The sequence below is a fragment of a genome, unplaced genomic scaffold (genome assembly GCF_019419815.1).
Source record: "Pyrus x bretschneideri cultivar Hongxiangsu unplaced genomic scaffold, Pyrus_bretschneideri_v1 Contig32, whole genome shotgun sequence".
NCBI lineage: Eukaryota > Viridiplantae > Streptophyta > Magnoliopsida > Rosales > Rosaceae > Pyrus > Pyrus x bretschneideri.
Window position 1 is genome coordinate 3,967,983 of NW_025999635.1, and position 17,411 is coordinate 3,985,393.

The 17,411-nt window shown below is 37.4% G+C and overlaps 2 protein-coding genes across 30 annotated transcripts in view; both read right to left on the reverse strand.

Annotated features, from left to right (window-relative positions):
• Positions 1-17,411, reverse strand: part of LOC103952793 (receptor-like protein EIX1) — a 61,533-nt gene that overhangs the window by 38,770 nt on the left and 5,352 nt on the right. For 8 of the 23 annotated variants that reach the window (XR_007260556.1, XM_048590579.1, XM_048590587.1 and 5 more), the window contains exons 1-4: positions 3,346-3,502; positions 2,082-2,837; positions 931-1,044; positions 99-333 (exon numbers count right to left, since the gene is read on the reverse strand). The exons of 2 other annotated variants lie outside the window; for them this stretch is intronic. The gene's annotated coding sequence lies outside the window, so the exon portion shown is untranslated. Of the gene's footprint in view, positions 1-98; positions 334-930; positions 1,045-1,416; positions 1,452-2,081; positions 2,838-2,886; positions 3,039-3,345; positions 3,504-17,411 lie in introns of those variants that run through there. 13 more of the 23 variants (XM_048590595.1, XM_048590589.1, XM_048590592.1 and 10 more) reach the window with 12 other exon arrangements.
• LOC103952786 (receptor-like protein EIX1) lies at positions 8,566-15,838 on the reverse strand. Of its 7 annotated transcripts, none has more exons than XM_048590574.1 (6): positions 15,536-15,838; positions 14,618-15,010; positions 13,852-13,887; positions 13,688-13,737; positions 13,365-13,435; positions 8,566-13,162 (listed from the first exon to the last, which is right to left on the reverse strand). In XM_048590574.1, the coding sequence occupies exon 6, from the start codon at positions 11,728-11,730 to the stop codon at positions 8,791-8,793; it is 2,940 nt and encodes a 979-aa protein (XP_048446531.1). In that variant the 5' UTR covers positions 11,731-13,162; positions 13,365-13,435; positions 13,688-13,737; positions 13,852-13,887; positions 14,618-15,010; positions 15,536-15,838; the 3' UTR covers positions 8,566-8,790. The 7 variants fall into 7 exon arrangements, with proteins under 7 accessions (XP_048446531.1, XP_048446530.1, XP_048446532.1 ...); XM_048590573.1 differs by having other exon boundaries at positions 14,599-15,010; positions 15,536-15,771; XM_048590575.1 differs by having other exon boundaries at positions 13,852-14,802; positions 14,945-15,010; positions 15,536-15,766.

The following is a 17,411-nucleotide window of genomic DNA, read 5'->3' on the forward strand; positions in this document are numbered from 1 at the left end:
ACACGCTTGGAAAAAACATTTCAAATTATATGATCTAATTACACAATTTCAACTCGCTTTTACTCTGAAACAAGACTTTCACAGAACTAAACACTAACCGCATCGAATCGATTTGGAGGGCTTAAAAGAAGCAGAAGGAAGAAGGCCGAGCGACCTGGCACACCTAATGGAGCTCAGAATCTTCTCGTCGACCTTTGACAAATCCATCGCACCACCTTGGAACAGCAAAAAGGGGACCAAGAACGAAACCCCAGAGCTCTCAGTGCCCTCGCTCAAATGGCCATTGAACACAAGCGGATTCGCCAAAACGCTGCCGAAGGGAGATAGATTCAGCTGCATTTCAATTCGAACCATGGAAAATGACTAACCCAATTTTCAATCACTTAAAATTAGATCGAGAGAGAGAGAGAGAGAGAGAGAGAGTATACTGTCTAGATAAAAAATAATCAAGCAATCACGATCTTCCTAGGGTTGGGAAAAGCAAAGAGCAGGGAGAAATAAGGAGAAGCCCTCCAGATACCCAAAAAAGGAAACGATTTCTAGGGTTTGATGAGGTGTGCAGGCTGTCGGACTTGCTGTGGAGTTTTTTTTTTTCCAAAGCTATGGCTGCGAAATGGAGGCGCGGCCAGGGTTTTTTGCATAAATATATAACCTTTCATAACTAATCAAAAGCTTACAAATGTCAAGTAAGAACATACTCAAAATAATGAATTTCGCGGTACATATTTCAATTAACAAACCACAAATAAAGTGGAATTCAAATTGATAAACCGGCAGAGGAAAATGCATTAACATTTTCATGCCATCCTCCTTGATGACAACATTCATGGGTATGAGATTTCATAGAAACAGATAGTGAAATGGGGGAGAAAATACAGTTGCTTCTATTTTGAAGTAGGATTTACACAACTTGTTCAGTCTGCAATTTACCTGTCCAGTCTATAGTGCGTGTGTGTCTTCTTAAGCTCACCATTGTTGATTCCCAGCTCAGTGCAAAGAGCTCACTTGCCTGCCTGGCTTTTCTGATGACGTATCGCGATAATCCTTCAATAAGCCAAGCAAATTATGTTGTTGCAAATGTGTATTTCACTTTCAAGTGAGAATGACTTGACAATTAAATTGTCATAAACCAAATACATCAAACTATTAAATAATTTGGAACAATGCCTTTTAAACCATGAATATTTACTGTGGAGAAATTAGAAGTTGAAATAAGCGGAAAACAACATAGGTAAGAGGAGAAAATTCAAAGAATGTTGTGATCAAAATAAGAACTCGGTTGAAAGTTCAACAGAAAGATCAATGGAAAATGCACTCACATACCAACTTGAAAGAAAACGTAGTGTTGAATGATTGTGCTAGGAATAGAAAAATGTAAACTATATATATAACGTTACACAGAAAGTGAAGATTTACCTAACAGCAAAGCAAACGGAATACAACTGGAGTTACTGCAAGAGTGACAGAGAGGGAGAGAGATGAAAGATGATGAATAGTTAAAGCTATAATTTTTCTTAGCATGTCCTACAAACTGAATTATTTAGCTATCACATTGACATACTTGAAATGAACACTATGCAGAAACGTGCTATTAAAAATAAGAGATGCAATACCACCAAAATCCATGATCATTATCCAAAACTCCAAAGTAAACATAAAATCAAATTAACACCTCTCTATTTCTAATCTCTCTCCCTGATATTTTATATTGTGATAAGGTTTAAACTAAATAATGGTTTCACCAAAATTTAATAATAAAAGCACGGTAGAAGTTTAACATGAGAGAAGTCATTCCATGCTACAGAGGAAGAAGCACCAATTTTGTACTATTTTTATTGTCAATACAAAGTATGTAGACAAATTTTTAGGGTACATGTTTTCACACAGATTCCTTCTGCAAGCATCCTACAAAAGCCCTACTGCATTAGCGCAATCATTTAAGGCAAATATATTATAGTTAATCCAAAAAGAAGTAATTACAAAGATTCTTAACAAATTAGCCATCAAGAGAAGGCCATGCATTAAACAAAAGATCAAAACTCGAAAGCATACACGATATAGCAAATGAAGATCAAAATTACCTATGACTCCTTCAGCAAAATTACCTATGAGCTCACAATAACCAATCAACCTCACTAAATTGATTCATACAGTGAACACGGCCAATTGCTTCCACTTTGACCTTAAACTCCTTCTCATGCCAAATTCCCCACTACAAAGCTCATGCAGCAATTAGAACAAAAATAGTACAATATCCCAAAATCCATGAAAAATCTAACAAATTTAACTAAATCCCCAAACAAAAGGTCTCAAATTTCCCAACTGGGTTCTTAGTGAACATGATTATAAAGGGGATTTTGTTTGCATATATTGCACTAAATACTAACCTTTTAAAGCACAAATAAATGCGAAAACGAAATATTACCTTTTATTCAGTAACTGACCTTTCCTTTTTTTGTCTTTATTTACCAACTGGGTTCCCCCGGCTAAAGGTTTCAAGTACATTTCAACATCCGTCTCTGCTTGGTTTTCTCTGTGGGCCGCCACTCCGAGCCGGGCTGTAGCGGTGATCGTCCTAGCTGCTGGAGAAGCAGTGCTGGGCTCTGGTGGAGGGTTTTGAGTCGGCAACCTGGTCAGGGTGGCTTTGGTGGTTAATGGGTTTCGATGGGGCCATCGCGTATAGAGAGGGAAAAAATGATTGCCTGCTTCTGAACAACTGGGTTGTTCTGAATGGCCCCGTCAAGTACCCCAAGCATCCATTTTTCTTGTACCTGCATCACCATGATCAAGCTCTCCTATAACCGCAGCAATTCCCCCAAGCTTGTTCAAATCTGACCCTAAATCATTAAAAAAAAAAAATTCAACATAAAAAGAAAAGGTCAGTACCTATGATTCGAGTTCACTCTGCTCAGGGTCACCGACACTGTTAAGGTTATTCATCATTGCTCGATCACTCTTGTTAATTTTCTTTTTCGTATCGTTTTGTTTCGGCTTTTCTTTAACAGCGTAGGCACACAAAACCAATCAAATTCATTCACCTACTTACGCAACAAAAGCATGAATATTTTGTTTCAGATTTCAATCCCAAAAAAACAGAACCAGTCAAATTCATTCACCAATTGATGCACAAAGCACACAACTTCGAAACTCAATCCCTATTATTGCACACAAATTCCTGACTTTTAACACAAAACCCACCTCCAATTCCACATAGCAAAAACTGGGCAATCAATAATTTCAATCAGAAATAAAACTCTAACACAATTATAACCGAGACAACTCTAATCACATATTACAAAAGTTTCAAAAAGAAAAAAAAAATCGATAGATAGAAAGTGGATGTACCTGTAATACGGAACTGGCGAAAGTACACAAAGATTTGTGCTTTGCTGCTCAAAATTGTAGAGTGAGAGAGAGAGAGAGAGAAAGTACCCAAAACCAAAATCTATCGGGGTTGAGAATTTGGAATTTATTAGAATTAAGGATCCATTAATACAACTGTGCCTCGGTCCAATACTATTTTTTTCATTCGGCCTAAAATAGAACCATGCCTCAGTCCAATACAACCATCCAGCAAATAACCCAATGGCAGATTTGTAAAAAAGTGTAATCAAACCCAATTCATTGTTTAGTTGAACAGTGCAATTGGATTTTCTACTGTAGAGTAATTAGCAAAAATTGCGTGCGCAACGTTACGGGTTTTAAAAGCATGTAAATGATACTATTGCTTGCGCACACACAAAAGATCAGACTGTTGTCTTATTTACGTGCAAAGAAGATTAGACCAACAAAGTTCTTGTGGCTTTGGATCAACAATGGTACCAACATATAATGAAACATTGTTCTATTTACATGCAATTTTTCCATTTATTTACCTTCAGAAAATTAGAATGATAATAAAAATGCTTAAAACTATTCAAAGATCATATGCCAGCTTGAAATTATATATACTGAAACTTAGTTTTGGGTTGGCACTGTTTATTTATAGTGAGCGGGCAGAAATGCCCTTAGTTTCTTCTCTGTTCCCAGTTCTCTTGCCTCCTTGGTACAATGAAATGACAGTTTTGTCCATCTTGGCCATGCATCTATCAGCGTTGAAGCCTCTACTTCGATGGTGTCTTCTCGATTTTTCTTTCAGTTTCCACTTCTCTCTTACAAATCTCTGTTTTTGTCTCTTTCGAACTAGCCCTCCCTCGCTCTCAATTTCCTCCCCTTCACTGATAATCTGAAACGAATGATACTCAGAGTTCCCCATCACCCAACTCCATTCGAAAACCTTCTTGGAGCGACTTCTCCTCACCAAGCAGCCACTGTGCTCCAGATCTTTCCAGTTGAAATTCCTCTTCTTCACCCGTCCATGTTGAATTTCACATCAACATTGGAATCAAGTTTTCCGACTATTCCGGCGACTTTCTAACTAATATTATATGCATAGTTTATGTTGTAGGATCCAAGATAACTACAGAAGTATGTAGAACCCTACTATGGTCGCATCTTTCTAACTAATGTCATTTTCTGTAGCTTTCTTCCTTGCTTTTGGATTTAGGACTTAACATCTGTGAAGCACATGTCTTCTCGACAACCGATGGCTACTCTTTAGATGTATTTGTGGTGGATGGATGGATGGTCTGTTGAGGTAGTTTTCTTTTACTATGTAACGTGTTTATCATCATTCATTGTGTATTGGGTTTTGTTTTCCAATTACAGGAGTCCTTTTATCCTTATTGTATCTTTTGTCAATAATTTTAGTTGTTTTCATACATGCCATGCTTTAATCATTAGTCAGTGGATTTTACCTCTTTAATTTCTCTGATAATGGGGATGGTTTCGATGACATCTTTCGAGGATACCAATAAGCAAAACCATTTAATTGATCAAATTGGGTGTGAAAAATCAAATTTTGGCTAAACAGAGAGTGACAGAACACACACGCATTCTCTTCTATGGACGTTTCCCTGACTCCAAATGCTTTTATGCGTATTTTAGTCCTTGCTAATTAAGATTTCTGGTTTATCTTCCCTGCACTTTATATTTTTGTACTTTTTTTTCTTTCAAAATCTAATGAAGCAAAAAACCCAACTATTCAGACTTTCAAAATTCAATAATAGTATAGAAAATAAGAAACAACTGACCTTTTCTATATGAAACCTCAATAGGACGTTCATAGCATGTGAAGCTTAATTTTGCTTGCAACTATTAGAAGGCTAAGAGTTAAAGCAATTCAAGTTTCATATAAAACCATTGTCACTCTATCTCTCTCTCTCTCTCTCTCTCTCTCTCTATGCATTGGTATATTACGTCTGTCTACTTTGCTTTTACTTACCCTTCTCTTTTCCCTTATCAATAAAATTTTTACTGATGGCAATTGTTAAATGTTACCAGGGTAAGAAAGGGATCGCCGATTTGAAATCAGCACTTCAAGTAAACATAAGAAAGAGATTTTTTTTTGCACAAAGTTGAAAAGGATTTAGCAGCTGTGACGGACTAATTTTTGGAAACGTAGACGAGCATATTCACCTAGGGTGAGTGGACTCTTCTGCTTTTGCTTTTTCTTTTGCTTCTCTTTTCATTCCCTTATGATTTCGAATCTCCCTATGCCTATGGTTGGGATATTATGTCCAATGAGCTTATAATTTGAAAGTTCCCAATATTTGGTCTCTGGATAATTCAATCTGGAAGCATTATACATGTTTGTTTTTGAATAAAATTGTAGCAATTGTGAGTGATATAATTCATGTCCCTGGAAGAGATCTTATTATAGTTTTTTCAAGGATTTGGGACAGATTCACTTTTCCATATCATGTGGGGTATTTGGAAAACCTGTACTTGGAAGTGACCTTTTTATGGTTTTTCACAAAGATTTGGGACATTAATATCACTTTCTCATATGGTTCTTTACTAATAAGAATCTGTAGCGCAGGGTATTTGATAAGCATCACAATGGATTCATTTGACATCTAATCTCTCACCTTAACCCCATTGTATTATATCTATATGAATAGCTTTGTGATATATTATACAAATACTATCTTTTGTTTCTTATTGAACATAAATATGTAAATAAATTTTGATATGGACGTAAATAGATTTTAATATATTTCACATGTTTAACACAATTTTAAAACCCGTGGCATCGCGCGGGCTCAATTGCTAGTAGAAAAACTAAACTTTGAATTCAAAACAATTTACATGTGGAATAATTTGAAATGCCTCAAAACGTTATCATGATCCAATTGTATACGAAAGGCTATCCAGCTATTGCCAAGAAGTACGTTGTCAATGATCCTTCACTATTCATGGTAAGGAACACCAGATACAACTTATAAAACTCCAACGCAGATACATAACCAGCAACATCATCACGTTGCCGTATAATAATACTTGTGAACTTTATCTCCACATCAGAATCAACTTTAAAACTATCTTTGCTTAATTTGTTCAGTATATCAGAAGTAGCCATATATCTGAAATCCTGTAGTAAAGCATAGTCGTTTTCCAGAGTTCAACAACACAATACCCAAGCATATAAGATTTAAGATACTCAGATCCAGATTAAAGGTGAATTGACATTAAATGAATACCAATTTTCACACATTTTTACACCGACCAAAGCATAGTCGTTTTCCAGATTGGACAAATATGCAGGTACACCAAGAACATCACCCTTGCCTGCTACACGCAAGTCATGGCCATCAACACCAACACCGAGAGCCACAGGGGCATCACCAGCTAGAACTCCTGTTGGGGTCTCTTCTACCAGCACTACCCCAACCCGTCAAAAACCCAAGCCAACACCACCCAGCGCTAAAGTGGAAAGACCCCCACAGCGACAGAGGAATGTGAAGGAATCCGTGATTACTAATGACAGGAGCTCGAAGGAAGTAAATGAGAAGCAGCAGCAAGCAGTGAAAAAGAGTGGTAAAACAACAAAACCTAAAGTAGTGACAACCTCTGGTGATTATTCTGATATAATTCCAGCAAAGCACAACAAGGTGACCAAGAAGAGCAGTGTAGTGCCAGTGGAATCAAAACCATTTCTTCAGAAGGGTATTCGAACGAGCCCTGGTGTTGGTCCTGTTGTTAACAAGACAAGAACTTCTCAATCGGAGGAATCTTATAGAAACAGCACAAATATATTGAAACCCAAGAGGATGAGGTGATTGGCAGCGCTTCTGATCCTGTGACGCATCAACACCCAGATATTGTGTCAGTCGGCCTTTCAAATGATGCTGTGGATCCAGAAGCTCTGGTAAATGATAGCCTGATGTGTGGTGAGACGCAACATGTTGACCCAGTTTCTCCTGATCGTAATGATAACTTAAAAAATGTTGCAGAACCGTCATTGCAAGTTCAAGCTGAAGAAGAATCAACCATCTCCCCAAGTGCTTGGGTAGAAATAAAGGAGCATCAGGCCATGTCCCCATGTAACAACGGCTCATCTCAAGTAACCACTTCAGCCAATGTTGCTCCAGCTGGACTGTCAAGTCCTCGTGTCCGTCATTCTTTGTCCCAGATGCTGCAAGAAGAAAGTAACGAACCAGATAATATTGAGTGGGGAAATGCTGAAAATCCTCCTGCCATTGTGTTCCAAAAGGATGCACCGAAAGGACTGAAGAGGCTCTTAAAATTTGCTTGGAAGAGCGACAGAGATGCCAATTCGACTGGTTGGTCTAGTTCGTCAGTTTTCTCTGAAGGAGAGGATGATGCTGACAGTGTACTCAGAAAGTCTTCGCTTCATACAAGGAAGCATGAACCGTACTCTAGTAAGCTTCCTGTTTTTGTTAGAATTTCGTCCGGCCTTTGTGTCTTTTTCTCCTCATGTTAATAATCATTTTGGATTTGTGCATGCATCTCAATCAAATATTAGCAGATTTGATGGGCGTTGTTCACACAAGTTACAAGAGAACCGCGATGCAGCTGCAGGACCTGCAACTAAAGGTTGTCTTTCCACCTGATGAGTACACACAGTATGGTTTTTTGTGATTTATTTATTTTCCAGCAAATTTTTTGTACACCTGCATACAGAATTTCAACGCGCCATTTCTAATTCGCTTGATTAAGATTCCAATACTCTCTACTATCTGTGTTTCAGCTGCAACAAGGTCACTCTTCTCTCTTTCAGCGTTTAGAGGCAGCAAACCAAATGAGATGAAGTTTCACGAGCATTTCAAAGCTGCATAGCAATTGGGTTTTCTCGTGGAAGAGAGAGAGGTGTTACGTGAATTAGTACGAAGAAGAGGGAGAGAGTACTGCAAAGAAGGGGAAAGAGGAGAGAGAACAAAAGAAATCGAGGGGTAAAATTGTAAATGAAAAATAATTAAAAATACAACCACGAAATAATGTGAATTATGTGAGTTTGCTGATAGTTAATTAATAGGTAACTAATTCCTAAACCATTTTCACACATTTTTCATGTCTTAATTTTATATTGGATTTTTTTTTTTTGAAGAAAACCTCGGCGGTACAAGGGATATTTTATTGATAATGAAAAAAAAGGTTACACCTAGTCAGAGGGGGGACATAAACCTTACCCCTGATAATGCCAAGAAAAGAAGAAAAACAAAATTGAGTAAGAAGGAGGGACATAAACCTTACCTCTCTAGAAACGAAAACACAAACGATACAAGGAAGAGGGGACATGAAACCTAATCCCTCTAAAACCAAACCTGAAAGAAAAATACGATGAAACAAGAGGATGAAATTTGACAAAATCATACAACACAACCATACTGGCGTATTCGTCACAGCAAGGAAAATGCCAACAAACTTACTCAAAAGTACAACACAAAGCTAAACATATTCAACAATTACATGATACATCTTAAGCACCATCATATTCAGCAACTGTGAAAGAAGAGTGCTCCATGGCATGTTTACCAGCAAAGAACCAAGCACAATCCAAAACCCCGTGAAGAATCCGACTCCCAGGCTCACGTAGAACCACTTGTCTTCAAGTAAACTGTATCCTCCTCCTCCATCTTGCTCAGCCGTTGGTGGCGGTATCACCCCATTCGCACTGCAATTCTTGTTGAGTGGAGCTCCGCATAGTTCGTTGCCGACGAAGCTAGACTGATCAAGGCTCTGCAGCTGAGTGCTTTCCGGAATTCGTCCCATCAAATTGTTGTAGGACAAGTTTAAGTGACTCAGAAATGTCAAATTCGTCATACTTGGAGCAATTTCACCATCAAGTTGGTTCATGGAAAAATCGAGAGACTCTAACCGTTCCATATTACCAATCTTTGAAGGAATTCTTCCGGTGAAACAATTATTTGATAAATTGAGTGACTGCAATGCGAGGAGGTCAGTAAGTTCTTCAGGGATCTCTCCATACAAAAAGTTGCATGAAAGATCCATGCTTTTTACAAATTTCAGAATCTTGGTATATTCCATTTGTATCCCTTTCGTTACCAAGATTGCATTCTCTGGAACTGAATAATACTCATCAAAAGCACCGCTCCTAAGCATTGTTGAAGAAAATGATTTTGACAAATTAGCCATGGCGCTCAAATTGTGGAAGCATCTCGGTATCGTTCCAGAGAGTTTATTATGTGCAAGGTCCAATATCTGAAGACTTTCCAAATAACAGATTCCAGAAGGAATGTCTCCTTCAAACTCATTCGAACGAAGGTTAAGAACCTTCAAACCTGAAAGGCTTTTACCCATCCATATTGGTATGCTTCCGACAAACCCATTTCCACTAAGGTCAACAACTGACAACAGGGCACAGTTCCGTAAGGAATGTGGGAATTCTCCGTACAGGTGATTATTGCGCAAGTGCAGCGAGGTCAGATATGGCAAGTATCCCATGGACATTGAGACATTCCCAGTTAGGTAGTTGTTTTCTAAATTTAGGACTATCAAGGATTGCCAACTCATCCAACAGTCGGGTAATTTTCCAGTGAGAAGATTATTCCCGAGATAAAGAACAGAAAGAAACGTTGGTTCATCCGGCCTATCACAGAAGAAGTGGAAAACAGTTCCAGAAAATGATGAATTGGAAAGATCTAGCCAAATTAATGAGGTGGGAGCAATAGGCAATGCACCAGTGAATTGGTTAGAACCAAGATCAACTACTGAACCAGGAGCAGCAATTATATTTTGAATCTCCCCGTACAATTGATTGTGAGAGAGATTCAGATAACCTAATTGGAATGTTAAGTTCCAAAACCAAGTTGGAATAGTACTTGAAATTCCTGTACGAGATAAGCTTAGATCTGTTAACTGTGTTTGTGTCTGAAGCCACATTGGCCATTCAGGTCCCAGATGCCATGAATCCAATTGTAAACTTTCAAGTTGAAAAGGAGGAAGCCAATCTCGACTAGTTTTCAGAGTAAATGAGTTTCCTTTTGCAATGAAATACTTCAATTTTGTATGGTTACCAAAAGAATCTTCCGACATCACACCTTCGAACGAATTATAAGATATATCCAAATCTGTTAGCATTTTGAGTTTACCAATAACTTCTGTGAAAGTTCCATTAAACTGATTTCTAGATATATCTAGTTCTACTAAGCTTGACAGGTTTCCCAGGGACATTGGAATGGGACCTGATATTGAATTACATGAAAGATCAAAGTGCCTTAAACTTTTAAGGTTTCCAATGGAACTCGATAGTTCACCACGTAAGGCATTGCGAGAAAGAAGCAAGGACTCGAGATTGTTCAAGCTATACAACCATTCAGGTATGGTAGAATTGAATTCGTTCCTCCCGAGATTAAGAACTTTAAGACAAGTCATATTCTGAATATTGCTTGGAAGTTGTCCTGTAAGTTGATTGGCTTCTAGACTCAATTTAAGGAATTTTTGGTTAAACAACCATTTGGGAATCGGATCAAGACTAATAGAATTGTATGACAAATCAAATTCCCTCAAAGATGTGGTATTCTGTGAAATGCTAAGAATTGGACCTTGGAAACCACAACCACTGAGATGAAGAGAAACTAGATTTTTAAGACTGAAAACCCACCTCGGCATCAAAGAATAAAAACTGTTACCAGAAAGATCAAGGACAACCAGGGAAGTAAAATTTGTGGTGGGTAGAGGGGGAATTTGATGAAGTTCACAATGGGACATATCTAACTCTACCAAAGAAGGGAGCATGTTTGTAACTTGCAACCAGTCAGATGCTTTGCCAAGATTTACATAACTTAAGTCGAAGTGTTTCAGCATAGAAAGACCAGAAATCCACTGAAGGTTTTCAACCTCCAGAATGTTACTACTGAGATTGAGATAGCGTAGACTGGAGAGATTTCCCAGCTTATGAGGAATTATTCCATAAAACTGTGAGTGTCCAAGATTAAGGTGCGTTAAACTTGTCATAGAACCAAAGAAACTAGGAATTCGTGTTGTACTGAAATCATTGTGACTCAAGTCCAAGTAGTTGAGATGCTTTAAACTGAGCAAAGAAGGATTTATCTTACCACTTAACAAGTCGGAATCCCATTCAGAGTGGGAACTATTCAGGTGCAGCTCGTGGATATGGCCAGTTATGTGATCACAGACAACTCCTGTCCAACTGCAACAGTCTGAACCTTCTTCTGCAACCCACGACGAAAGCCGATTGGCAGGGTCCTTGAGATCTTGCTTGAACATCAGAAGTGCATCTCTTTCGCTTTCTTTGCAAAGCGGAGGCCAACCGGGAATTCCATTGCATAAACCAATACTGAAAGTAATGGTTGTAACAGCTAGAACCCTGATTAGTAGTAAAACAACTCTCATGCTTCTCTCCATAAAGTTTTAGTGTATGAAGTAGTGATGTGTACGAGCAATAAACCATCCAGAGTAGTGCTAGCTATATATACTAGGGAGCCACACTTTTTCTAAACCACCCTCTACGACATGAGCACTTTTTCTAAACCATCCTCTACGACAAACCACCCTCTACGGCATGAGATTGAGACCGCATTTTCTAACACATCAATGAGAGCAGTAGTCGGACAGAGTCTAGGAATCTTTGACAAAAGTTTCATAGATGATAAGATGGAATAATTACTTTCTTTGAATGGTGGGTCCTTAAAAAAATTAATTTCTTTGATTGATGTGATATTTATTGAGATATAATATTCCTACCTAAACAGGGCTAAATGTGCAGGTAGAAAGAGTAATACATTTTACCTCTTAAGTTTTGGTACAATTACAACCTCATACGATATTTTTATAACATTTCAATGTCATATATTTACTCATAACTAAAAAATGTGCCCACACTTTGCTAAGGGTGTTGATTGTGTTAGTCACAATATGCATGAATAGTTTCCACACAAAGCAACTAAAAAGACGTCTTAGTACTTAAGAACCAATGAAGTCAAACTTTGCTTGCCATATATGGATAGCTATAAGAAATATTCATTTGTAGATCGTATTGTGTCATCAATATAATAGTTTCAAGTAATCAGCCTACTACATGGAGGAGAAACATAGAAAGAGGAAAAAAGAAAAGCAGAAGACATAATACTTGAGCATCTCGCAAGAATAGTAAGTTTCTGAAAAAATTGCTCAACCCTGTTACAAATTCAATCGTCAAACGTTATATTGTAACCCAAAACAAAGATAAAGTACATGGTTTGTTTACAAATCAAAACAAAGTGCTGCTATAATCCGCAACAACTATGAATCATTTCCACATAAAGATACTCAAATTTAACGGCACATCGAATAATCATCAAGCAAAACAAAATACGCCATGTGCTAACGCGAAACCAAAACAAAAGGAGGATTAAATATCGAAAATTTTCCGTAAGGCATATATTCACAAAATGCTTCTTAATGTGGTCTTCCAAGAAATGAATGCAGCTCCAAAACAACTCAGAAAACACCTTAGAAATCTTTATCACCCCAATCTTACTAAATGGAAGCATATATGGATAGGATAGCTCCCGAATTTTGTAACAGAAACTCTTCCAAAGGCCCTGATTTTTCTTGGCATAACTCTGTACATTGCAAGTTTAATTCCAACGAGACAAATACGCGTGTAAAGTAAAAAGCATCAACGCTACATGTACTGCTTTACAATCATCTCAAGTTGCTGACACAATGCCTAGAATATTAAAGACTCAAGAACATCTCACCAAAACAATAACCGCGGTTGTGGTACTTGAATCAAGCAAGCAGATGCTTTGCAAGGCTGCCTTCAATATCATCTCATATTCCCTTTTCGTTCTTCCTATATGATACAATAAACCATTCAAATTCAGTTCATGTGGAATTGGGGGAAAGAAAAGGTTCAAAACTCTAATCATCCAAATAGAACCTATTATGTTAAAATGGTTCTTGAATATGGTCAGCAACGGTGTTTGCAAAGAAACACGGTGTTAACTCTCATGTATACGATGCTACACATTCAACGATTAGATTCGATTGAATACCATTTTCTTGGGATGAAGAGCTGGGTGTTGATTCCCACCTCGTTTTGCATCTTGTTGATTAAGATTATAACCTAGAATCCAAAATCAAACAATCATAGAAACATATATGAGAATTTACACGAATAGGCAAGGATTTTAAAGATTCGGAATGTAATGAAGAGAGGAAAACATGCTTATATGGATAACAAGATCAAAGAAATTGCAAAAACCAAATGGGGAAAATTACAGAACATGGGTATTTCCTAATACTCTGTCATGTTTTCAATTCAAATTTTTCTGGGCATACAAAATGAAGCTTATGGAATGAAGAGTAGAATTATTACCCTTGCAAGACCGAAAGTGGTTGCAAAAGCTTGAAAAACCACTTGCCAACCTAAAAAAATAAAATCGCCAAACGAAAGGAAACCCATTAAACCCACATTCCAATTCAACCAAAATTCAAAATTCACCTCAAATTAGATCAACAGAAAGAGAAACAGGGGAAAACCTAAATGCATGATGTCGACACTGTCGATGTCATCACCTGAAAAGGTATGTATTATATGTTTGTTAATTTCTACAACTAAAATCAAAATCAAATACCAACATACTTCCTCATGCGTTATGTTTTGCAAAAATTCAAATGACAATGTATAAAAAAACATAATTATACAGTAGCAACTCTTCATAGAATTCTTCCTCTATCTCCTCCACTTGTTGACCATGATGTCTGCTTCCATATATTGAGCTCAATTCTTCAGAGCTCGATGAGAGACTAAACCTTTGATGTGGAGGCAGTCCAGTAATTACAAAGATTCTTAACAAATTAGCCATCAAGAGAAGGCCATGCATTAAACAAAATATCAAAACTCGAAAGCATACACGATATAGCAAATGAAGATCAAAATTAACTATGACTCCTTCAGCGAAATTACCTATGAGCTCACAATAACCAATCAACCTCACTAAATTGATTCTTACAGCGAACACGGCCAATCGCTTCCACTTTGACCTTAAACTCCTTCTCATGCCAAATTCCCCACTACAAAGCTCATGCAGCAATTCGAACAAAAATAGTATAGTATCCCAAAATCCATGAAAAATCTAACAAATTTAACTAACTCCCCAAACAAAAGGTCTCAAATTTCCCAACTGGGTTCTTAGTGAACATGATTATAAAGGGGATTTTGTTTGCATATATTGCACTAAATACTAACCTTTTAAAGCACAAATAAATGCGAAAACGAAATATTACCTTTTATTCAGTAACTGACCTTTCCTTTTTTTATCTTTATTTACCAACTGGGTTCCCCAGGCTAAAGGTTTCAAGTATATTTCAACATCCGTCTCTGCTTGGTTTTCTCTGTGGGCCGCCACTCCGAGCCGGGCTGTAGCGGTGATCGTCCTAGCTGCTAGAGAAGCAGTGCTGGGCTCTGGCGGAGGGTTTTGAGTCGGCAACCTGGTCAGGGTGGCTTTGGTGGTTAATGGGTTTCGATGGGGCCATCGCGTATAGAGAGGAAAAAAATGATTGCCTGCTTCTGAACAACTGGGTTGTTCTGAATGGTCCCGTCAAGTACCCCAAGCATCCATTTTTCTTGTACCTGCATCACCATGATCAAGCTCTCCTATAACCGCAGCAATTCCCCCAAGCTTGTTCAAATCTGACCCTAAATCATTAAAAAAAAAAAATTCAACACAAAAAGGAAAGGTCAGTACCTATGATTCGAGTTCACTCTGCTCAGGGTCACCGACACTGTTAAGGTTATTCATCATTGCTTGATCACTCTTGTTAATTTTCTTTTTCGTTTCGTTTTGTTTCGGCTTTTCTTTAACAGCGTAGGCACACAAAACCAATCAAATTCATTCACCTACTTACGCAACAAAAGCATGAATATTTTGTTTCAGATTTCAATCCCAAAAAACAGAACCAGTCAAATTCATTCACCAATTGATGCACAAAGCACACAACTTTGAAACCCAATCCCTATAATAGCACACAAATTCCTGACTTTTAACACAAAACCCACCTCCAATTCCACATAGCAAAAACTGGGCAATCAATAATTTCAATCATAACTAAAACTTTAACACAATTATAACCGAGACAACTCTAATCACATATTACAGTTAAAAAAAAAAAAAAAAAAAAAAAAAAAAAAAAAAAAAGATCAATAGATAGAAAGTGGATGTACCTGTAATACGGAACTGGCAAAAGTACACAAAGATTTGTGCTTTGCTACTCAAATTTGTAGAGTGAGAGAGAGAGAAAGTACCCAAAACCAAAATCATGTCAGGGTTGAGAATTTGGAATTTATTAGAATTTAGGATCCATTAATACAACTATGCCTCGGTCCAATACTTTTTTTTTAATTCGGCCTAAAATAGAACTACGACTCAGTCCAATACAACCATCCCGCAAATAATCTAATGGCAGATTTGTAAAAAAGTGAAATCAGACCCAATTCATTGTTTGGTTGAACAGTGCAATTGGATTTTCTACCGTAAGGTAATTAGCAAAAATTGCATGCGCAATGTTACGGGTTTTAAAAGCATGTAAATGATACTATTGCTTGCAGACACACAAAAGATCACAGACTGTTGTTTTATTTACGTGCAAAGAAGATTAGACCAACAAAGTTCTTGTGGCTTTGGATCAACAATAGTACCAACATATAATGAAACATTGTTCTATTTACATGTAATTTTTCTATTTATTTACCTTCAGAAAATTTGAATGATAATAAAAATGCTTAAAACTAGTCAAAGATCATATGCCAGCTTGAAATTATATATACTGAAACTTAGTTTTGGGTTGGCACTGTTTATTTATAGTGAGCAGGCGGAAATGCCCTTAGTTTCTTCTCTGTTCCCCTTTCTCTTGCCTCCTTGGTACAGCGAAATGACAGTTTAGCCCATCTTGGCCATGCGTCTATCAGCATTGAAGCCTCTGCTTCGACGATGTCTTCTCGATTTTTCTTTAGATTTCCACTTCTCTCTTACAAATCTCTGTTTTTGTCCCTTTTGAACTAGCCCTCCCTTGCTCTCAATTTCCTCTCTTTCACTGATAATCTGAAACCAATGATACTCAGAGTTCCCCATCACCCAACTCCATTCGAAAACCTTCTTGGAGCGACTTCTCCTCACCAAGCAGCCACTGTGCTCCAGATCTTTCCAATTGAAATTCCTCTTCTTTACCTGTCCATGTTGAATTTCACATCAACATTGGAATCGAGTTTTCTGACGATTCCGGCGACTTTCTAACTAATATTATATGCATTGTTTATATTGTAGGATTTAAGATAACTACAGAAGTACGTAGAACCCTACTATGGTTGCATCTTTCTAACTAATGTCATTTTCTATAGCTTTCTTCCTTGCTTTCGGATTTAGGACTTAACATCCGTGAAGCACATGTCTTCTCGATAACCGATGGCTACTCTTTAGATGTATTTGTGGTGGATGGATGGATGGTCTGTTGAGGTAGTTTTCTTTTACTATGTAACGTGTTTATCGTCATTCACTGTGTATTGGGTTTTGTTTTCCAATTACAGGAGTTCTTTTATCCTTATTGTATCTTTTGTCAATAATTTTAGTTGTTTTCATACATGCCATGCTTTAATCATTAGTCAGTGGATTTTACCTTTAATTTCTCTGATAATGGGGATGGTTTTGATGACATCTTTCAAGGATACCAACAAGCAAAGCCATTTAATTGATCAAATTGGGTGTGAAAAATCAAATTTTGGCTATGGTTGAGGTAAACATGAACAGAGAGTGACAAAACACACACGCATTCTCTTCTATGGACGTTTCCTGACTCCAAATGCATTTATGCGTATTTTAGTCCTTGCTAATTAAGATTTCTGGTTTATCTTCCCTGCACTTTATATTTTTGTACTCTTTTTTTTCAAAATCTAATGAAGCAAAAAACCCAACTATTCAGACTTTCAAAATTCAATAATAGTATAGAAAATAAGAAACAACTGACCTTTCTATATGAAACCTTACTAGCACGTTCATAAGCATGTGAAGCTCAATTTTGCTTGCAACTATTACAAGGCTAAGAGT

Coding starts and splice junctions, on each gene's coding strand:
- LOC103952786 (XM_048590574.1), bottom strand. CDS start 11,730: ATGGAGAGAAGCATGAGAGTTGTTTTACTACTAATCAGGGTTCTAGCT.